Here is a 22,100-nt window from a genome sequence, read left to right as displayed (position 1 = left end):
CGCTGACCAGGATAGAAGCAGTCACAGAAGAACACACAGCGAATGGACAGAGAGAGCAGACAACTGGGGGGGGGGGGGGGGGAGAAAAACAAAAAACAAAAAACAAGGGTCGAGCAGGCCAAGCACAGGCTGCACAAGGGTTTCAGGAAGTTCCCACACAGACGCAGCAGTGCTGCCAGTCCCGCCCCCAGCCCGCCCCCGCAGCCCCTCATCAAGTACTGAGTCGTGGAGAAGTTTCTAAAGAGAATCCATCTTTCTTAAATTAGAACACAATGGAAACAGGATATATCTATAATATACATATAAAAAGTCCAGCTTTAACCTGCTGCAGGCAGCGCCCGGCCACCTCAGCCCTCGGGCTCCTGGGCGGGCGTGCCCCCCTCCAGCTCTGCCCTGCGGTGCCTGCGCATGTGCTTGTACTTGTCCACGTAGGCCCGCACCAGGTTGCCCACCTTCGTGGGGTTGATCTCGCCGCTCTTGCTGTGGCAGATCTGGAAAGGGGGTTCACAGACACCCGTCACCGCCACGGGTCCGGGTCCTGGCCCCGGGGGGTCGGGGTCTCTGCCAGCCGGCCGGCACCAGGAGACACAGATGCCGCTGGAGCTCTGAGGCCGCGTGCCCACAGGCAAACCTCACGCCTGCTCACCTCGGGCCTCGCCCTGGCACAGCTGCCCTTGACGACCCCAGGTGCCTCCTGGCCGCTCGCTGTGCACCAGATCCACGAGCCCAAGGGGCAGCAGCGGGGCCCGGCTGCACACCCACCTTCTGCACGGCCTTGCGCAGGATGTCCTTGTACTCCTCCTTGGAGACCTCCCTCTTCTGGTAGAAAGGCTTGATGGCCAGCTTCACCTCCTCCACCGCCCGCTCCTGCACCTGCAGCTTCTTCAGGTACTGGGGGCGGAGGCGCCCGGTCAGGCCTGCGGCCGACTCCAGCACAACGCCTGCCTTGCCCCCCTGCACAGCCCACCGGGGCTGGCTCTGCCCCTAAACTGAACCCAGGAACTCTGGGCCTGCGGAGAGGGGGCGGGCCACGCCGGGCAGGACTCACCTCCTCGCTCTTGCTCCTCTCCAGGGCGGGCCTGGCGGCAGCGGTGCCCTCCTCCAAGTCGGGGGCTGTGGGGGCTTGGCCGGCTGGCTCCAGGGCTGCAGTCAGGGCGGGGGGCACTGGCGCCAGGCTTGGGGCAGCCACGCAGCCCACCGGGGGAAGGCTCCTCAGACTCCCCTGTGTGACCAGCTGGACCACGGGCTGGCTGACCGGTGCGCAGGGCGGGACGCTTGAGGGCGGGGCCGGCGTCAGAGGCATGTTGGGACTGTAAACCTGGACGAGAGCCCCAGCATGTCAGAGCCCTGTGGCCAGTGCCCACGCGCCACCCGCACCTGCCCACCTCGGCGTGCACCCACCTGAGAGGAACTGGGGAGGAGGAAGGCGGGCGCAGGGAGCAGGGGGCCAGGGGCAGGCAGCTCAGGAGGCAGCGCCTGGCTCAAGGTCACTGGGCTGGGGCCCTCCACTTCCCACGCCCCGTCCCGGGGCCTCTGCAGCCGGTGAAGCGGCGTCCCTGGGGCCAGAGAGACGGCAGGTGGGTGCTCTGTGCCAGGCCCGGCAAGGCTCCCTCCAGGCTGCAGGCGCTTGGCAGAGCATGGGCCACGAGGACCAGGCCAGGTCCATGGGTGGCTGGGCTGGGAAGGAGCCGCGTGCTCTTGGGCCACAGGCAGCCGGCACAGGAGGCGCAGAGGACAGTGGGGGCGCGGGGTCGAGCTGGGCCGCTCGCGCACCCAGGACTCACGTGGCGCTTGGTCCTCGGGCAGGGCGCTGCCCTCCTCCTGGAGGTTCCAGGTGACCCTCTTCACTGGTGCTCGGGACCGCAGCAGCGGGGCGTGGCCGGGGGCGTCCGGGGGCTTGGCGGTGGCACCCGCCCTCTCCCTCGCAGGACCTTCCTCCTCCACCCCCGGGGCCGCCTCCGCGGTCGGGCCCCTGGAGCCACCCTGCGGAGCAGCAGCTGAGGCCTGGGGGGGACAGCCCCGCTCTGGGGGGCCCTGTGCGGGCGGCGGGGGCAGTGTGGCGCCGTCGCCAGGCGTCAGTGATGTCTCCACCCCGATGATGGCCGCGGCCGGGATGGCCCCGTCCTGCTGGCCTGCTGCGGGCAGCGCCAGGCATGCGGGCAGCCCACGCTCGGGGGAGGAGTCCGTGCTCTCAGGGGAGGGCGGGGAGCTCATGTCGTCCAGCTGCGTCAGGAAGGCCTCCGAGGAGAAGTCCTCGAAGACGTGGCCCGCCTCCACGGTGTCGCCGTAATCCAAGTCGCCGGGCGCAGCCTCGGCCGGTGTCGCCACAGCCAGGGGGGCATGGTCTGCTGCGGGCCCCCCCGGGTCTGGTGAGACCTCCACTTGCGCTGGGGTGGGTGGCCTGGCTGCGAGGTCTGCCGCGGGCCTCGGCTCCTGCGCAGGGGGCGGGGAGGCCACCTTGGCAGGCAGCTTCCTCTCCGGGGAGCGGGTCTGGGGCCGCTTCTCCCGGGAACGAGGCCGCCGGCGCTCCCGGGGCCGGGGATCCAGGTCGGGGGACCTGGACCGCCGCCTGCCCCTGTCCGGGGAGCGCCGCCTCCCCCGGGGGTCCCTGCGGCGCCCATGCCTGTGGACCCTGTCGAGGCTGCTTGGCGGAGAGCCCTCCCTCCCGCGAGGCCTGGAGCCCCCCCGCCGCCGCTTCTTTCTGCTCTCGTGGTGCTCATGGGAGGAGCTGCCGGGGCTGCCCACGGGGGACCCTGCCCGCCGGCCCCGGGCGCCCCGCCGCCTATCGCGGCCCTTGTCCTCCGGCTTCTTCCTTCGGGCTCGGTCCCGGCTGCTCGAGCCATCACTGGACGACCGCCGGCTCTTGGCCTTGGCCCGGTGCTTCCTGGCGTGGTCCTCGCCCGGCGACAGGGACGCTGACCGGGAGCTCCTTGCCCTGCAGCGGGACCCCGAGCGGGACCCCGAGCGGGACCTAGAGCGGGCTCCTGCCTGCGTCTTCTCCTCCACCTCCGGTTCCCTCTTGTCTTTCTCCTTGCCGCAGGAGAGGGAGCGGGAGCGGGAGCGGGAGGGTGAGCGCAGCTCCACGACCCTGTGGGTGGCCAGCAGCGGTGCCTGTGGGCTGGGCGGGGCGTCGGGGCCTACCACAGCCACGCAGGTCACCGTGCGCCCCTGGGAGCTGAAGAAGGAGCTGCGGCAAGCCCTGTCCTCGTCCTCCCAGGGCTCCAGCAGGGAAGGCCTCTGGCGCCGGATGCATGGGCCCCGCTCTCCCGAGGGCTCCTCCTCGCCCAGCACCTCGCGCGCCCCGTAGAAAGGTCCCCGCGACGACTCGGGTCCTGCCGCAATGGCGTCGCCCACCACGTAGGAGGTGACGCAGCGCACGGCCTGGAGCACGGGGGCCTCGGGGCGGCGGATGGAGATGGTACGCGTGATCTCGGAGGGCAGGAGACCAGGGCCAGGCCTCTCGGGGCTGCTACAGGGGGAGCTCGAGTCGGACCCTGTGGGGTCAAACGGGTCATAGATCTCGCTCTTGAGCTGCTTTGTTTTCTTGATGGAGAAGAGGGGGGCAGGGTTGTCCTTCCTGGGCGCCTTGCTGTCCACAGGCCGGAAGGTGTTACAGAACCCAGGGCTGGGAGCTCTGCTGGAATGCGCCGCGTTTCCAGGAATATTGATCCTGAAACTCTCGAAAGTCGACCCCATGCCCTTTCCCCTTGAGGGTCCAAGTGAGGCCAGGCTGCTCTGGGAGCTGGGGGCTGCGGGCTGGGAGCCGCCTGCCGGGGTCCGGCCGGGCTCCCGGGGGCCCCTGCTGCCAGGCTCGCCCTCGGCCCGGGCCCCCTGCCCGGGTCCCCCGGGGCTGCCCCTGCCGGTCAGCCGGCTGATGCAGGCGCTGGGGATCTCTGCGCGCTGTCCAGAGGCTGGGGCCGAGTCCCCATGCCCTGGGCCACCACCTCTCCTCATCTTTGGTATTCGGGGGAGCGCGGAGACGTCGACCCTCCTGGGCCCTGGCTTTGGAGGCTGTCCCAGCCCTGGGCTCCTGAGTGGTGAGCGAGAGCTGCCGCTGCACATCTTGGATGACACGGAACCAGGCGGCAAAGCGCGCTTGCTGTCTCCATTAAACCGGGGCTCGGCACTTCTCTTTAAACAAAGTTTATTCACGTTGGACGGGTTCTGGGCTTGGACTGACCGAGGGACCAGCGACGTGTCTGGCCTCAGGGCGGCCCCTGAGGTACATCCAGGTGCAGAGGCGGCGGGGGCTGGGGCCGGGCCGGGCCTGCTGCGCGTGGTCAAGGCCGGGCTCTCGGGTGAGCTCTCCATCGGCCCGTCTCCCACTCGCTGCGAGGGAGGGGCTCCAGCCTGCGGGCTGTCCCCAGACCGGGGGCCGCCGTCTCCAGACGAACCAAATGAGTTCCGCTGAAAAGAAACTGGAGCTAAAAAGTGAAAAAGTTCAATGGCAATCATCTCCCTGCCTTCCCTACCAAGTGGAGAGGTTTCTTTCATTGTCATCAAGACGAGCCCTGAGCTGTGCGTCTACAGTCCCCACCGACTCCTGCCCGCCCACAGGCCCCTTTCCTGTGAGTGACTTTCTCTGTGGATTAGAAAGCGCCCATGCCTGAGATGCCCCTGACAAGGGCGGAGCCCAGCACCCCAGGGCCTCCATGACCAAGTACGTGGGGCCTGCTAGAGGGTCTCCCCAAAACCCTGCCAGGACCCAGAGACTTCAGAGGTTCCGTGGTGGCTGCCCGGGTGGCTCTGTGTGGACGGGCCACATTCAGGCTTGGGGGGTCCTGGGGCTGGACGGGCCTCGCCACTGACCTACACCTGTTCTACCCATGGAAAGAACACAGAAAGAACACCTAGAACACCGACCCCACCTGCGTCTTCTCTGCCAGGCCACCACCCCCACACCCAGAGGCCACGTGAGAGGACCTGTGGCGGCCCCAGCAGCGACGCCTCACCTGCGCGCTTGGCGCTGAGGGAGCCGTCCCGGTGGATCACGATGTCGCTGCTGCTGAGCATCAGCAGGCTCTGGCTGCTCAGGATGCTCCCCAGAAGGTCGGGGGCCGGGGCCACACGCGCTCGAGCAGCAGGTGCAGCGCTCCTCCTGCAGCGGGCGGTGGGCAGGGTCACACAGTGCCCCAGGGCCAAGCCAGCGCCTCAGGCAAGGCTCCTCTGAGGAGGCGGCTGCCTGCTGAGCAGGGGTGGGGCTGGAGCCCACCGGCAGCTCTGGAGAGGGCACACCTGACGCTTCTGCTGGCCCTGCCTCCCCGCGGAGCAGTGGGCACTGACCCAGTTGCTGATTTGTTGTTTTCCTTCTCTAAGGGAACAGGCAGAAAAGCAGACCTGGCCGAGCGGCAGCCCCCACCCCAACAGTGCCCCGAGCCCCGGCTCCTGTGGGGCGGGTCTTACCCGCCCAGGGGCAGCCCCTCGTGCGGCCTGTGACGCTGTGCTGAGCAAGCCCCAACAGACAGCCCGGCACCGGCAGTGCACCCCGCTTCCCCAGCGCCCGGCGCGCAGCCTGCCTCTGTGGTCCTGCCCACGCCTGTCAAGGCTGAGGGGACACACTGACGCACAGCACGGGGCACAGAGAAACCAGGGTGCAGGGGTGGTGGCAGAGCCCAGCAGGTCCCGTCCCTATAGGGGCCTGCCTGTGGGTCCCGGGTCCCTTCTGGTGCTCCCCATCACCAGCACTGTCCACGCACCTGGAAAGGCCCACGGAAACAGGCCTGGCCACAGGCTGGTGTGAACGCAGGGCCGACTGGGACAGAGCCCTCCTCTTGGCACTCAGGGGGGACACGGGGTTTGCAGAGAGTTCTTCAGAGCTGAGGGAAGAGCACAGGTCAAAGGCAGCAGGTGACCCCTGGGCCCCGGGAGGCCTCCCCCAGCTCAGAAACCTCAGCAGCGCTCAGCGCGGATGGCTGAGAGCCACCCGGTGCGGGTGCTCGTGACGCCACATCTGCACCCAGCAGGGCGGCACACACACACTGTGTCCTTGTGTGGCCGCAGCCGGGGGGCGGCTCGGGACGGGCTCTGAGCACAGGCAGACGCTGCCTTTGGTCTGAGGGCAGACCCTGCCCCTGCAGAGCGCCTCCCAGCAGACACCTCTAGGGGCAGGAAGCATCACCGATCTTTGAAGCGTGCCCCTGGCCACGTGGCGCTAAGGGGCTTCGCTGCTCAAGTGCAGGCACCTGTTGAAGGGGTCCAGCTCATAAGGGTCTCCAAAGAGAGACAGAGAAGCTGCTCCGATGTCTGCGCGCAGCAGCCCCAGCGAGGGGTCTGCTGGCTTGCACACAGATGGGAGGGAGGCTCCCCGGGCAGGTTTCTGGAGGCCCAGCGTCTTTGCAATGCGAGAGCGAGCTGTGGTTCCGTTTTCCACCTGAGCAACAGAGGAGAATGCCTGGTAAACAGGAATGAACCCGAAGGCTCCAGAGATGCCACCTGAACGACAGCCCAAGGCCCAGCAGGTGCAAGGCCGAAGCCGTGGTGCGCTGGGGAGGGCACTCACCAAGTGGACACGAACCCACACTGCTAACCCGTAAGCTGCAAAACCAACCACAGGACTTCCCAATGGTACTGCCATTAAGTAGTATTTAGTTTTGAGCAGAAACTTACAAAGAAACAAGAGATTGAGCTTTTGACTAGTAGTTCTAAAGACCCCTGGGACGCAGACAGCACATTCCTAACGGGGTCCAGGCACAGGCCCCCTGCCCAGGAAGGGCAGCCACTCAGCCTGGCAGGGCTGCAGGGATCATGGGTCCTGCTTGACCAGGTGGAGGAGAAAACTGCCCCAGGTGTAGGCGGGAAGGACCTGTGTCCTGGACCCAGGCAACGACAGATAAGCACCAGCTTCAGGTCTGGTTTAGCTGTAGTGTCACGCAGACGAGATGCTCAAATACTCCATTTGAAACTAAAATAATTTTAGGGAATGAGTGATAATCTTGAACGTAAATTCACATCAGTACACTGAGCAAAGGCTGGAACAGTGTCTCCAATGCCCAGTCGGGGACTCGGTGCAGACACGCACTTCAGAGAAGAGCCACGCGATGCGGGCCAGGCGCGCAGGCGGTGCGAGCTCCCTGCAAGCTGCAGGGCCGAGCCGCGCCCGGTGTCGTCACCAGAGACAGGAAGAGGGGATCGTCCAGAACACCCATGTGCCCTCCATGGACACTGCTTCTCCCTTCCTACCACCCACCTGGCCCCGCCTGGCCTGCGCTGAGGCAGGTCCTGGGTCTCCGGTGGCGCTGCTCTGGGCGCCCCACGGCGGCCTGCGGGCCCCTCGGGCTTGGCAGAGCCCCCAAGCTCCAAAAGGGCCCTAGAGACATCTCCACCCGCCGCCTCCTCCTCAATCTGTGCTGCAGAAACACATCCAAGAGGCCGTCACTGCGACACTCACAGGAGCACACGCAGAACCGCCCCCACCGAGCCTCACCTTGATCTTCCTCCCTCTCCTCCTCTTGCTGCGACGCTGACGCTTCTTCGGTCGGGTCCCTGAGCCCTGGGCCTTCCCGGGAAGCTTGCTGGGCGCCGGCCTCCTCCCCAGCACTTTCTTCCGCCTTCCTGGAAAGCAAACACTGCATTCTGCGCCACTAGGGCTGGGCCGCCCGCGCGGGGCCAGAGCCCGGGGCCAGAGCTGGCGAGCGTGTGCGGCTTCTCTAAACAGATCCACTTTACGGTCACAAGCCTAAACCCACCCAAATGTACAGTCAACAGTACTTAGTGTAATCACATAGTAGTGCGCTCATCACTTCAATCATATTAGAGCATTTTCATTATTACAGTAATAACAATCATGTCAAGAAACAAACCAAAAGACAAAAACTCTTTACCACTCAATCTATGCGGCCCCTGCCGTACATAGCAGCTATTCTGTTTGTCTCTCCTGTTTATTTGTATTTATTTTTTGTATAAATGGAGTCAAGCAATATATATTTTGTGTCTAGTTTCTTTCCCTTAGTATATTTCCTTTTTTTTCAGCCTTACTGAAGGATTATTAATGTATCAGAATAAACTACCATCCATAAAAATTGAAAAATACACGATAAAAACTTACTAAATTCTTCTCTATGAGGGAGGGAGGGACAGAAGGCCAACTCCCTCGAATTTACCTTGTTTTGTAGGCTTGACTTTGGGAACCACTATTTTACGTAATTATGAAACAAAGGTAAATGAGGAAAAACAAACCTTGATAATCGAAAGCAAAATTAAACTGACAGGTGAGCCTAACTCTATCCAGACGGTACAACCAGGAGACGTCAACACAGAGGAGCTCCCTGCACACCTCCTGTAGAACACACTTCAAGATGAAAACAAGCATCTGCCAAGGCCTCAGCGGCCGCCCACACCCATGGGTGGGGGCTGTGGGTCTACCGGGGCCTTGAGAAGTGGGCGGCCACACGGTGTTCCACCCCCACCACCCCAGGGCCCTGGGAAGCCAGGACTCTCAGCATGGAAGAAGAGGTCAGAATTCATGAAACATGCTGTGAAAATGCAACAAAGACATTCAAATGAGTGCATAATTTGGTCTGTGTTGGTCTCCTTCAGAGGGTGCTACTGAGCAGGGCAGTTACTCTGGAGACAGCACAGGAAGGAACGCGGCCACGGCTCCGCGGAGCGCACGGTCTGCAGACGTCCTCCAGCTGCCAAGGCTGGTGATGCGGCAGCACAGGCGCCGGGGAGCCAGGGAGCCCCCTGTGCTTCCCGACAGGACACACCACGCCAGGGAGACACTGGCGGAAAAGAAGGACAAACTCCCGCCTGCTCCTGCTGGAGCCTCGTCGCTCCAAGCTCTGAGACCACAGCGCAGGTGGAGGGGAAGACGCTAAGAGCGTGTTACCCAGGCGCGGAGAAAGCCTCCAGACGCGCGCCCTGGTTTTTTCCAGACCGAGGGCCACACCACCCAATCTCAACACAGGAACCTCCTGGGTCTGGACTCCAGGGGACGGTTACTAAAATTTTACTGCATTGTGACAACTGGAAATTTCAACACATTGAAAAACTCCTTTTCTAGTAACATATTTCAAAATATTTACAAATGAAATGATAGTGCTGTGATGGATTTGCTTCAAAATAATACGTGGGGTGGGGCGACAGAGGCGACGCAGAGCTGGCCGTGAGTGCTGGGCTGGAGGGGGCCTCTGTCCCCTTGGACACATGGGGGGGGGGTTTACCAGCAAAGCCAAAAAGAGAGAAATCCCTAAATTTCTCAAGCAAAACACAGTGCACTGAGGCACACCCAAATGCAGAGGAACCATTCTAAGCCACCAAGGGTGACGGCTGGGGTCACGGGTCACCTGAGCTGCGTCAGGGCCTGACTGTAGGTCACGCAGGCACTGGCCTGTGCTGTGGGGTTCTCCGTGCGCGGAAGCCATCAGCCAGCTGACTGTGTCTACCGTCAGCACAGGAGGGGCCTTCGCCAGTCAGCTGGAAGCCTTACAGCGTGAGAATTCCCAGCTCGCTCAGCCAGCTTCTCCTGGGCAATCGACTGGAACCTTCCTCGGAGTTCCCGACTTGACATGTGCCCTAGGGAATTTGGACCTGCCCGTCCCCACCGCTGTGCGAGGCAGGTCCTGGGATAAACCCCACGCTTTACCACGTCTACCTCCTAACAGTCCTGACTCAGGAGCGTGCTGGCGAACACCCTTACACTAAGTCACACTACACACCCCTAGTGGGGTGTGCTTCAGCAACGAAAGGGGAAAGTCCTGACACTACTGACTTTATAATCAGGTTGCTGGAAAAAATTTGGTAGTTTTCCAAGACAGGGGTCAGGGTAACTGAAATGAAACCAATGAGTAAATGAATAATTACATTGGTTAATGTTGCGATTTTTGGCATGAGAGAAAGGAGATACAGATGTAAGGTATAAGAAGTTAAGTAAAAACACAATAATCCTGGGAAGTGGCTGTGGTCCAATCGATTGGGCTCCCATCTACCATATGGGAGGCCCTGGGTTTGCATCCCACGGCCTCCTTGTGAAGGCGGGCTGGCCCGCGCCTGCGGAGAGCTGATGGCCTGTGCCCTGTGGACAGCAGGCGCAGCAAGACGACACAACAAAGGGAGACAAGCAGACACAGAAGAACGCATGGCTAATGGACACAGAGCAGACAGCAAGCAAGCCGCAAGGGGGGGACAAATAAATACATACATAAAATAAATCTTAAAAAAAAAAAACCAAAAAAACCCCAAAGCACACAATAATCCTGAATTTTCATCACAATTACCAGTTAATGATGTATTTTAATTAAAAAAAAAAGTATGCCCTGAGGCCCTAGAAACAATGACCAACCACTTAGCAGTGAACACTCAAGAGCTCAGATTCTGGTTTCTATATGCCAGTTCTCTCTAAAAAAAACCACAACTCCTTGGAGAAATAACTGATCATACAGAGGAGTTTAAGACAAGCCTAGATCACCTCACCACATCAAAAAGCAAGAAAGCTACTGCGGTCAATTTCCAGGAGGCAGAGGGCACAGAAGGACACGTTAAAAAGACACTACTGGGGAGTGGAGGTGGCTCAAGCAGCTGAGCTGCTGCTTTCCACACGGGAGGTCCCAGGTTCTGTTTCCAGTGCCTCCTAAAAAAAAAAAAGACCAAAAAAAAAAAAAAACATGAAAAGAAAAAAAGATGCTACTGCCATAGATGCCACTCCCAAAAAAGCTGGACGAAACTGTCAACAGCTCTGGAAATTCAAGTGTGTTTCCCAGCCCACACAAAGCTCCACAGGCCAGCAGCCGCCTGGCTCCAGGGGTGCAAGGCCAGTCACCGGCCGACTCAGGTGGCCCCTAGAAGTCAGCGTCAAAAATAAAAACAAAGCAGAAAAGGAACACAGGGAACAGAGACTCAGACACCACACGATTAGTCCAGGCAGGTCATTACACACTTTATGAAAACACAGGGAATAAACAATGACTGCTACCTCTGGGGAGAGAAACTGGAACCCAGAGGTGCTACAATGTATTATCCAAAATGTTCACTTTTGACATAAAATCATCAGACATGGAAACAACAACATCAAAAACCCCGGGAGGGATGGTCCATTCAGAGGAGGAAAAGTCAACGGGACTGCCTCAGGGGACCCAGCTGATGGACCTGGCAGCTCCTGTGCAGCTGTTCACATTTAAGGAATTACAGAAAAGAATGACAACAATGTCTAAGCAAGTGGAGACTGCCCTGAAAAAAAGAGAACCAAACAGCAACTCTGGACTGAAGTCACTAGAGGACTTCAGCGGACAGAGCAGTCAGCTGACAGAAGCAGGAACTTGGAGACGGGCCAATGGAAATCACCACCAGGGACAGGAAGGAACGGGATTGGCACACAGACCCCGAAACACTGAGTATGCCAATATGTGTAAGGGACCCCCAAGAAAGAATAACCAAACCCTCTTAAGGATTTTTATTAATTTTTCTCCCCTTCCCCCTCAGTTGTCTGTTCTCTGTGTCCATTTGCTGTGTGCTCTTCTGTGCCCACTTCTATTCTTGTCAGCAGCACCGGGAATCTGTCTTTTTTTTTGATGCGTCACCTTGCTGCATCAGCTCTCCGTGTGTGCGGCGCCATTCCTGGGCAGGCTGAACCTTCTTTTGCGCTGGGCGGCTCTCCTTACAGGGTGCACTCCTTGAGTGTGGGGCTCCCCTACGCGGGGACACCCCTGCGTGGCAGGGCACTCCTTGCGTGCATCAGCGCTGCGCGTGAGCCAGCTCCACACTGGTCAGGAGGCCCTGGGTTTGAACTGTGGACCTCCCATGTGGTAAATGGATGCTCTAACCACTGGGCCAAGTCCACTTCCCCAAACCTTCTTAAATTTGAGGAAAAAGACTAATCTACAAATTCAAGAAGCTCAACAAACAGGAGAAGAAATACGATGAGATGCACACCTAGGCACAGTAGGATAATCAAATACTGAAAGATGACCAGAGAACATCTGGAAAGCAGCAAGAAAAAAACAGGGCACCTCAGTAAGACTGGCAGCTGATTTCCCTTCAGAAATAATGGAGGGCAGACAGCCATGGACAGCATATGGAAAATGCTATATCCAGTCACACTATCCTTTAAAAAGTCACAGCAAAATGAAAACATTCCCAGCGGGAGCAGGTGTAGCTCACTGGTTGAGCACCTGCTTCCCACGTACAAGGTCCCAGATTCAATCCCTGGTACCTCCTTTAAAAACATTCCTACGTATACAAGACTGAGAAAATTCATTGCTAGCCAAGACTGTACATGAAATAAAGTACATCAGGCTTTAAAAAAAGTGACAACAGCCTACTAAAGGTTATTACATGGGTAAATATACTTTTTTCTTTTTTTTTTCTTTCTTCTCCTAAATAAATTAAAAGACAACTGCATGAAAGAGTAACTGTAAAACTGCATTATTGGGCTCTTGATATATAAAGATGTAACATATCTGACAATGAACAGAAAATGGGAGAGAGAATAGGGCTAAATTGGAGCAAAGTCTCTAAATTCTACTGCAATTAAAATCCTATTGATCTGAAGTAGATTAAGATCAATTAAAATACATCCTAAGAAAAGCCAGCTCTTTGATATGAGCTACAGTTAGTATTGATATTTGATATTTTGCCTTTTCATAGTCTGCAACAAATGTTTCACAATGCAAGGTGGTGGTGGGGAGATGTGAGGGAGCTCTGAGAACAAACGCATGTTTGTTTTCTGAGTACACAACACACACTACACACTTATTGTTTATGTATGCTTATGTAAGAATGACATACTTTAAAGAAATTTTATATTAAAAAAAGCCTGGGGAGTGGGTGTAGCTCAGTGGTTAAGTGCCTGCTTTGCACAAAACTCTTATTAACCAAACATATATATTATAACGCTGGACACACACAGACCACGCTTCCACCCAACAACAGCAGAAAAAAATAAGTAACGCCAGTTCTTTGAAAAGATTGGCAAAATTAACAAACCTTTAGGCAGACTAACCAAGGAAAAAAAAAAGACACAAATTACCAAAATCAGGAATGAAAGAGAGACACATCACTAAGACACAAGAGAAATTAAAAGAATTTTAAGGGAATATTACCAACAACTTAATGCCAACAAAAATAAGGTAACGGTTGAAATGGACAAATTCTTAAAAGTCTCAAAAAAGGATCAGGAAACTAGACTAGAACTAAAACAAGTAAAGACACTGAATTAGTAATGTCACCTCTCGCCCAGGAGGAGCCCAGTCCAGAGGTCTGTGCTGATGAATCTTATCAAACGTTTAAAGGAGAAATAATACCAATCCTTCCACCATCTCTCATGGAAAAAGAGGAGAGAATGCTTCCTAGCTAATTCCATGAGGCTTGTATTGCCCTGATACAAACACCAGAAAAAGTTATCACAAGAAAATTATGGACAAATACCTCTCATGAATATAGATGCAAAAATCCTCAATGAAACATTAGCAGACTGAACCTATCAACATATAAAAATACGGTATGCACATGACCAAGGATTATTCTCAGGAATGCAGGTTGGTTTAACATCTAAAGATCAATGTAAAACGCCATGTTCATAAAGGGCCAAAACTACACTATCTTCTCAACACCTGACAAAACACAACATCCCTTCACAGTCGCACCTCGCAGCCAACTAGCAATGCACAGGAACTCCCCACCTTGGTCAAAGGGCACACGAAAGCGCCAGCTGACATCTCACTCCCCAGGCGAAGCTGGGCTGACGTCTGCTCTCACCACTTCTGCCAGTGCTACCGTGCTAGCGCAATAAAGCAAGGCAGAACGACAGTCCCCGGGCTGGGAAACAAGACCGCACCAAATCCTTTCTATTTGCAAATGGCATGATCATGTGTGTGGAAAATGCTAAGAAAGCCACACAGAAAATTACTGGAATAAACTACATCAGTATGTTGCAGAATATGATGAACATATAAAAATTTTACTCTGGAAATATTAACGAAAGTGTGGCCTTGTACACGACAATGACACCAATACTGCTGAGAGAAATCAAAGACACTCTACATCACGAGACATCCTGCGCTGCTGGGTTAGGAGAATGGAGGTACGGGGGCCGCTGCGGCTCAGTGGTTGAGCGCCCGCTTCCTACCACACATGAAGTCCCAGGTTCAACCCCTGGCCCCAGTACCTCAAAAAAAAAAAAAAAAGACAAGTCTACCCGCAGTGATGTGCAGGTCACTGCAATCCCTATCAAAATCGAAGCAACTGATGGCCTGACTCTAAAATTCATATGGTCATGACAAAGGACCCAGAACAGTCAAAATAATTTTGATTAAAAAGGCACTTCTTGATTTCAAAACTTATTGTAAAGCTACAGTCATCAAGACAGCATGATACTGGCATGAGGAGACAGAGAACAATGTAGCTGTACACCTTCACAGTTAACAGCCAACGGCCTTTTTGAGAGGTACGGGGGACTGAGCCCAGGGTCCCAGCGGTGGGAAGCAGGCGCTCCACCACCTGTATCCACTCCCAGACAACTGGCTTTTGGCAAAGGCACCAAGGCAATTCCACCAGGAAGAACAGTGTTTCCAACAAATGAGACCCTTCTCTCCCACCTTACACAAAATTTAATTAAAAAGAGTTTAAGGGGAGTGGCTGGAGTTCAAGTAGTTGAGAGCCTTATCCATGTACGAGGTCCCAGGTTCAATCCCTGGTACCTCCTAAAAACAAAACAAACGAAAAAAACCACCTCTCATTGGGAAGTGGATGTAGCTCAGTGGCTGAGCGCCTGCTTTGCATGTACGAGGTCCTGGGTTCACTCCCTGGTACCTCCCCATAAATTAAATAAACAACAACAAAACCCCACATACATCTAAAAGTAACAGCTACAACCATATGACTCAGGCGAAAACAAAGAAAATCTTCATGACCTTAAGTCAACCAAAGAGTTCTTAGATACCAAAAGTACAACCCATACAAGAAAAATTTTAAAAAAGAAGAAAAACTTTTGGCCTTCCAGAGACTGGGAGAAAATACTTGCAATCATGTATCTGCTGTAGCACTTGTATCCAGAATTCGTGAACAACTCTCAGAGCTCAGTGGTAAAAAACCCAATTAAAATTTAGGCAAGAAGATTTGAATAGGTATTTCACCAAAGACACACAAATGGCAGATGGACACTCCAGGTGTCCAGCACGATTTGGAGCAGCTCCCGTGCGTTCCCCACTTAGTGCAAGAGGCTCCTGAATAGACTAAGGGACAGTGTGAAAGCTCTCCATCAAAGGCGCGGCACGCGGGAGTGACCACGCAGGGCAGCCAGGAGAGCGCTCTAGCTGCAGCGTGACATTGGAAGCTGGACAAGGGGCGGAGCAAACACATGAGGATTCAGGAGTCAGAACGGCTCAAGGAGACGCCAGTCCTGACCCGAGGGTGGGGAGCTCATGGCGCTGGCACTGCAGGCCCCGTGCCTGGCAGCAGGAGCAGGGATGGGACCCTGCGGCAGAGCAGATGCCCTCAGGGCAGCTCCTGCAGAGGGAGCAACAGAAGCTGCCACCCAGGCACAGGGGCAGGTGGCTCTGTGGTTGAGTACCTGCTCCACATACATGAGGTCCCAGGTTCAACCCCCAGTACCTCCCCCTCAAAAGAAACCCCCAACTAAACACACACCTCCTGCCCCCTCCACACCTAGAAAACTATCTGACAGAAATGAAGCACAGAGCCTGGGAATACAAGTGGAGAATGTCTGCCGAGAGGCAGTGGTGAAAAGACCGGAGGTGACCTGAATGTCCACTTGAAGGGGAGTGCCTGCCTACACCGCGTTATCTGAGGCCGGAACTCAGAGGGGACATCAGGCCCACGCTGCCTGGCCTGGAGGAGCTCCTGGTGGCATTATCTGGTTAAATTAGAAAGCGAAGCTGCAGAGAGGGAGGAGGCTTGAAAACAAACGTGCGGCACACCTCAGCCAGGTGGTGGCCCAATGGACGACCTGCTGATGTCAGTTCCAGACACACCCCGATTCCACCAGAAGCGGCCACCCCGGCTTACCTGCTTTCCTCTTCCGTTTACCGGGGCCTCGAGGAGCCACAGGCCGCTGATACACCGCGGTGCTCAGCCCGGTCGCAACGGCTTCAATGGTCTCGTCCAGCAGCGAAGACACGAGGTGCCTCGGGACGTGCTGCACCCAAGACGACGGCGCGCCGGGTCAGGACGACGGCGCCCAGATCCTGCACACCGCCCGGGACCCCCACATGGACACGGCACACCTCCTCCTCAGCCCCGGTCCACAAGCGCTTGTGGACAGGCAGGCGCTGAGCCCTGTGCCGTGGGTGAAGGGCTAGCGACGCCGTTCCCAGCAATGAAGGGGTGCAGGGGACCTGGAGGGCCTCCAAAGGAGGAAGGTCCAGAGAGCACTGAGGGGGCCTGCGCCCCCAGCCACAGAACTGCGGCAGGCGAAGCCCATGTCAGAACTCTGGTGAAATGAGGGGTCTCTGCGAGTGCTCAGGCGAGGCAGGGCTGTGGTGGGGATGAGGCAAGGGCAAGCGGCTGTGCGGCCAAGTCCAGAGGACGTGGTGGGCAACTGGAAGAGGTGTCAGGAGAGCCAGGGAGGACTCCAGGCTTTGCGCCGAGAAACTGGAGGACTGGCTGTGGTGCTTACTGAGAGTTGGGGATACTGGGGCCCAAGTTTCATGGAAAACTTTCTCAGTCCATTTTTAATTTACTCAGTGTTTACGTTCTTCACAGATGAACATCCCAACCTTAGGGGGAAAAAATGCCACACTGCCCACCCGTTTAATTCCCTTTGCTTTTACTCTGCAGACTGGAGAAAGCCGTGAGGTTGTCTTCTACACGAGAGTAACGTGGTGGCCCCAAGCTTAGGGAAAGGGGCAGGAAGGAAGTACATGAGGAGGGGACACGTGCACGTAGACGTGCGAGGACGTGTGGGGGGACCAAGCAGGTAGGGAGGTGGGCCCACGACGAAAGGACGCCAACCCCGCCTTTCACAGGCGGATGCTGGCAGACGCCTTCTCAACCGAGGCTCAGGGATGGCACCTGAGAGGCAGGTGCTGCTCTCGGCAGGGCCGTGTGTACCTGGGCCAGCGGAGGAGGGGGTGCGCTTGCGCCAGGTCACGACAAGGCCTGCTGGGGGGCAGCAGCGGGAGGCGACTGTGAGGCCAGGAAAGAACTGAGCACCTGGAAGAACCCAGCCGCACGTCCTCCGGCACAGCCCTGCCGCCCTCCCCAGACCGGGGGGGCGTGGATGCCACAGTCTCGTGGGGACAGCTGCGGCCCTCGCCCCCAGTGCTGCTGGGACGGCACAGCACCACGCCCGCCTACCTGGGCCCTCCTGGCTGTGGTGATGCGGTTCCGATTCACGGTGGCCCTGACTCTCTCGCTCTGCCGCGTCCTGGCGATGGCCCGGGTCCTGCCTGCACTCGGCCGAAGCCTGCTGGTGGTGGGGACCACGTCGGCCAAGAGCTGGGAGACCTCGTCCTCACTCACGTGACCTGGGTCTTAGGAAGAAAGAAAACCTGGGACATGTCTGCAGGTCCCAAGCTCCCGTGTTTTCAATCTCTGCCCACTGCAGAGAAGCCAACCAGGAATGCCACCTGCCCCGCGCCAGCCACACCAGAACGCTCACAAGGGAGGGCCACTGCCCCCCGTGTACCCCTGGCACTGCAGGAAGCCAGGGGGGCTGAGTGACGGGGGACCCTGGACTTCTTGCCAACCAAGCCTTCCACATGCAGCACGAGGGGTGCTGCTCAACAGCCACCCGGGAGCAACAGAAAGGCCCCTCCAGAGACAGCCCTGCCCGGTCCCCACCCAGGGTCTGCACGAGGAGATTACCAGGGGCAGGGGGGGCGCCAGGGGCAGTGCACTCTGGGCAGAACCACTCGTCCACGGGCACGGCCTGGAGAGGAGGCTCCAGGCACTCCATGTGGTACCTGCAGGACAGGAGAGCGTCAGCGCTGGGCCAGCACTCCGGCCTTGCCCACCCTGTCGGCAGTGCTGCCCCACTAGAGAGGACAGCAGGGCCTCTGCCGCTCAGGCCAAGCACATCCGAGTTGAGGCGTCTCCTTGTACCCATTTTCCAAAGTCCTTTCTGTCAGGCATTTCAGGTGGGGCAAAAGGGAGCTGAGAAAGCGCCGTACTCCCTTCCTGCCCAGGGCATGTGGAGCAGTTTGATATTATAGATGAATTCCAAAAAGAAATGTTGGATTATGTTTGCAAACTGATCTTTTCCTCTGGGCATATTAGATTATATTGGATTCATAGGTTTCCTTGATGACGTAATTGTGTAAACCTCTTGTGCCAGCAGGGTGCTGGGGACCCAAGGGGTGGGGACTCACAGATAAAAGGCAAAGGACAGAGCTGAGGGCTTTTAATATTGGAGTTTGATGCTGAAGATGGAGCCCCAGGGAGAGAGAGAGAGCCGTTCACCTGATAGCCTCCAGCTGATCTTTGGACTGAAGCAAGGCCTAGAGAGCCTCATAGTCTACAGCTGACCTTGTGGAGGAAACAGAGGAGCTGAGCCCAGAGGAGCCCAGGAAGCCTGAGCCCTGGCAGATGTCGGCAGTTGTCTTGCTCCAACACGTGAAAACAGACTTCGGTGAGGGAAGTAACTTATGCTTTATGGCCTGGCATCTGTAAGCTCCTACCCCCAATAAATACCCTTTAGCTGGCTAACTAATACAACGTGTTTGCGTTTCTGTCCTCCTGAGGGAATGAACTTAGAAATGGGAAACAACTTCTAGGTTCTACATGAGAGAGCATTCTTCATAGGAATGAAGACAGAAAACTCGAAGTTCAAAGAGCCCATCAGCTCTGGAGCCAGGTCCTGCCTGCAAATCTTTTACAGTTTTGCACTTTTGGGGCTATAAGACTCATTTTGAGAGGCGTTGTGTGAGTTTCGGCTTCCCGAGAGGCTCGTTTCTAACCACTTGGGGCATCAGGGCACCATCCACTCCATTTTAATTCACAAAGGTCCTCAAGAAGTTTCCAACGTTGGCAGTTTTCGACCTGCACAGCTTAAGTTTGAGCAACTAATAAAAAAATTGTTTGCAGATGGTAAACTGAAATGTTACCTAACCAAGGTCTAAAAAAAAAAAAGGAAGTGGATTTAGCTGAACGGATAGAGTGTCTGCCAACCACACAGGAGGTCTAGGGTTCAAACCCAGGGCCTCCTGACCTGTGATGGGCTGGCCCACAAGCATTGCTGATGCACCCAAGGAGTGCCGTGTCACGCAGGGGTGTCCCCCACATAGGGGAGCCTCATGTGCAAGGAGTGCGCCCCGTAAGGAGAGCCGCCCAGCGCTAAAGAAAGTACGGCCTGCCCAGGAATGGCGCCGCACACACGGAGAGCTGACACAGCAAGATGACGCAACAAAAAGAAACAGATTCCCGATGCTGCTGCTAAGAATATAAGTGGACACAGAAGAACACACAGTGAATGGACACAGAGAGCAGACAACTGGGGTGGGGGGTGGCGGGAAAGGGGAGAGAAATAAAAAAATCTCAAAAAAAAAAATTGCTTCTTCTATCTAGTCCTCATTAAAGTAGTTTGAGAGACCAGCCGGTGATGGCCCCAACCATTTGCTGCCCTTCATGCAGCCAAAACCCCGTCCCACGAGCGCACACAGAAGCCCTCCCACAGAGCCGTGACTTAGGCAACTCCTGGCACAGGGGGAGGCCAAGCCGAGACGTGCCTGAAGACAGCCCCGACTCAGCCGGGGTAGAAGCGTGCTAATGGCAGTGCTGCACCGGGCCGCGATCGGGACCCGAGGCGCAAGAAGAGCAGCCTGGCCTCCACGGCTGCCTGCAGGAAGCTAGAAGGCGTGGAGCCCTCCAGGGAGGATGGGGACCCTTGGCCAGGACGACGGGACAGACACCTGGGGGACCTGACAGCATCCCCGGACACAACAGGCACCTCCTACAGTGCTGGGGGCCTCGAACGACGCGGCCCAACGTCTTCTCTGAGCTTTGCTGGCCCTCCTAGCCACAGGCCCGAGACCACACGAGGAACCATGGCCTGCAGAGCAGCGGGCAGACACGGCCACCAAGGGTGCCAAGGGGCGACCCTCCAGCAACCCCGAGGGCAGAGGTTGGACCGTGGATTCCAGCCCAGGCTCGAGGGAAGGTCAGGCGCTGAGAACAGGTGCGTGCGGGGCGGGGCTGCCTGAGCACAGGTGTGTACGGGGGCGGGGCTACCTGAGAACTGAGACAGTAGAGTGCAGGGGCCGGCTGTCTGCGGGTGTGTGCCCTGCTAGCTCTTCTGCTGAAGGAGAGGAGAAAGGAGGCAGGGAGCAAATTCCAGGACAAACACCTTAGGTTTATTTTGAGGCCAAAGGGTGAAATGCAGGAGACAGCGCCTTAGGCAAGTAACAGCAGCCTACAAGACCAGCCAGCCGTAGAAAGCCGGGTGGACGCTGACTGCCTATAGCAGCTTCAGCTATGCAGCGGGAGTGCGCACGCCAAGACTAGCACGCCAAGCAGAAGGACGCGGCCACAGAGGGGCTGCCACGGGCAAGGGGCCACGTCAGCCCCAAGCAGCGAGAGGTCCCCCCGCCCCCGCCCAGCTTCCTGCTCTCGCCTGCATGTGGCCCGCGCCCAAGGGAACGCTGCACGTCTACCAGCATCACTGGATTCTTCCAGTGCCTTTTTGGGACACATGACCCCAAAGAAAGGTTTTTCATGATCCCCACACCACAGTTTCACAACAGAAAAATACTTCAAATACAGGAGGCTCACGGGGACGGGGGAAGAAAAGATGACAGAGGGACAAACTGCTTCTGGAGCCCAGGGCAGCTCATGGCAGCGAATGAGGCCAGAGGCACATGCCCACACCTGCCACCTGTACGGGAGCACAAAGTTTTGATAGAAAGGTAGAAGGTGTGAATCCCAAAAACCAAAGGAACACGTGGGGTGCCTGCTGCTCACCCAAATCACACAGTGCTGGGGTAAGACGCCTGGTGCGAGGGCAGGGAGAGCTCCTCCGCGACCCTGGAGTTCAGGCGGCAGAACAGGAGGAGCTTCCCCCACACACCTGGGCAGTCACGGTGCGGAGAGACTGGAGCCTCCTCACCAACACGAGACCAAGGCTGCTCTGGCGCACCTCCTGTTCTCTGGGCAGGGAAAGGGCAGGGCAGGGGTGGGGGCCACGCCCCCTGGCCCCATACATGTGCGCCCCCCAGGCGGCTCACCCTGCATCGCAGCCGTCACAGAGCAGCAGCCGGTCCTCGCGGTCGCTCCTGCCGCACACCTCGCAGAAGGTCGGGTCTTCTTGCTCATCCTCGCAGGGGCTGGCGCTCTCGACGGGAATCTAAGAAAAAAGCTCAGTCGACCACAAACTCGCGAAAACCAACGTTTGTGTCAAGTTAAGAGTTAGCCCAGGAAGTGGATTTGGCCCAATGGATAGAGCGTCCACCTACCACATGGGAGGCCCAGGGTTCAAACCCAGGGCCTCCTGACCCGTGTGGAACTGGCCCACGCCCAGTGCTCATGTGCACAAGGAGTGCCGTGCCACGCAGGGGTGTTCCCCACGTAGGGGAGCCCCATGTGCAAGGAGTGTGCCCTGTAAGGAGAGTCGCCCTGCATGAAAAAAGTGCAGCCTGCCCAGGAATGGCGCCGCACACACAGAGAACAGATGCAGTAAGATGACGCAACAAAAAGAGACACAGATTCCTGGTGCTGCTGACAAGAATGCAAGCAGACACAGAACACACAGCGAACAGACAGAGAGCAGACAACTGGGGAGGGGAGGGAAGAGAAAAAGAGAAATTTAAAAAAAGTGAGCAGAACAGGGCAGAGCTCCTGGCTTCTTGGGACTGACCCAGGCCCCAAGGAGCAGAGGTCCCGAGAGACGAGATGCAGAGGCATCTGGTCCATCACGCGGGAGAGGTACCAGCTGACACGACAGGGAGCAGGAGGGGCGGTGAGGCCCACAGAGCCAAAGCTGGGGCGCAGAGGGCGCGCCACGCCGGCGGTGGCCTGGAGCCCTACGCCCCTTCTTTGTTGTGACCCCATCCTGCGGTGGGACCTCTAAAGATGTGGTTAGGACACGGGAGGCCCGAGCCGAATGGCATGGGCATTGGTCCCATGTGGACGCAGAAGGGAGCCCCGGGGAGCAGCCAGAAGCTGGCAGCCATGAAGACTCGCCAGGGGCACTGCCTTGCGACGGGAACCTCAAAGAC

At 57.2% G+C, this 22,100-nt stretch overlaps 1 protein-coding gene across 7 annotated transcripts in view; it reads right to left on the bottom strand.

The window, feature by feature from the left end:
• Positions 1-230: 230 nt before the first annotated feature.
• PHRF1 (PHD and ring finger domains 1) overlaps positions 231-22,100 on the bottom strand; it is a 34,512-nt gene continuing 12,642 nt past the window's right edge. For 5 of the 7 annotated variants that reach the window (XM_012525640.3, XM_012525638.3, XM_012525642.4 and 2 more), the window contains 13 exons: positions 21,111-21,229; positions 17,758-17,855; positions 17,248-17,423; positions 15,958-16,087; positions 7,424-7,551; positions 6,183-6,370; positions 5,697-5,816; positions 4,953-5,098; positions 1,785-4,424; positions 1,402-1,556; positions 1,049-1,318; positions 763-891; positions 231-491 (listed from right to left, as the gene is read on the bottom strand). In XM_012525640.3, coding sequence (XP_012381094.1) covers positions 348-491; positions 763-891; positions 1,049-1,318; positions 1,402-1,556; positions 1,785-4,424; positions 4,953-5,098; positions 5,697-5,816; positions 6,183-6,370; positions 7,424-7,551; positions 15,958-16,087; positions 17,248-17,423; positions 17,758-17,855; positions 21,111-21,229 — 4,443 coding nt within the window. In that variant the 3' untranslated portion in view covers positions 231-347. The other 2 variants (XM_012525643.4, XM_004459771.5) reach the window with 2 other exon arrangements.

Source organism: Dasypus novemcinctus, chromosome 10, assembly GCF_030445035.2.
Source record: "Dasypus novemcinctus isolate mDasNov1 chromosome 10, mDasNov1.1.hap2, whole genome shotgun sequence".
In the NCBI taxonomy this organism is placed as follows: Eukaryota; Metazoa; Chordata; class Mammalia; order Cingulata; family Dasypodidae; genus Dasypus; species Dasypus novemcinctus.
This window is presented reverse-complemented; position numbering and strand designations above follow the sequence as displayed.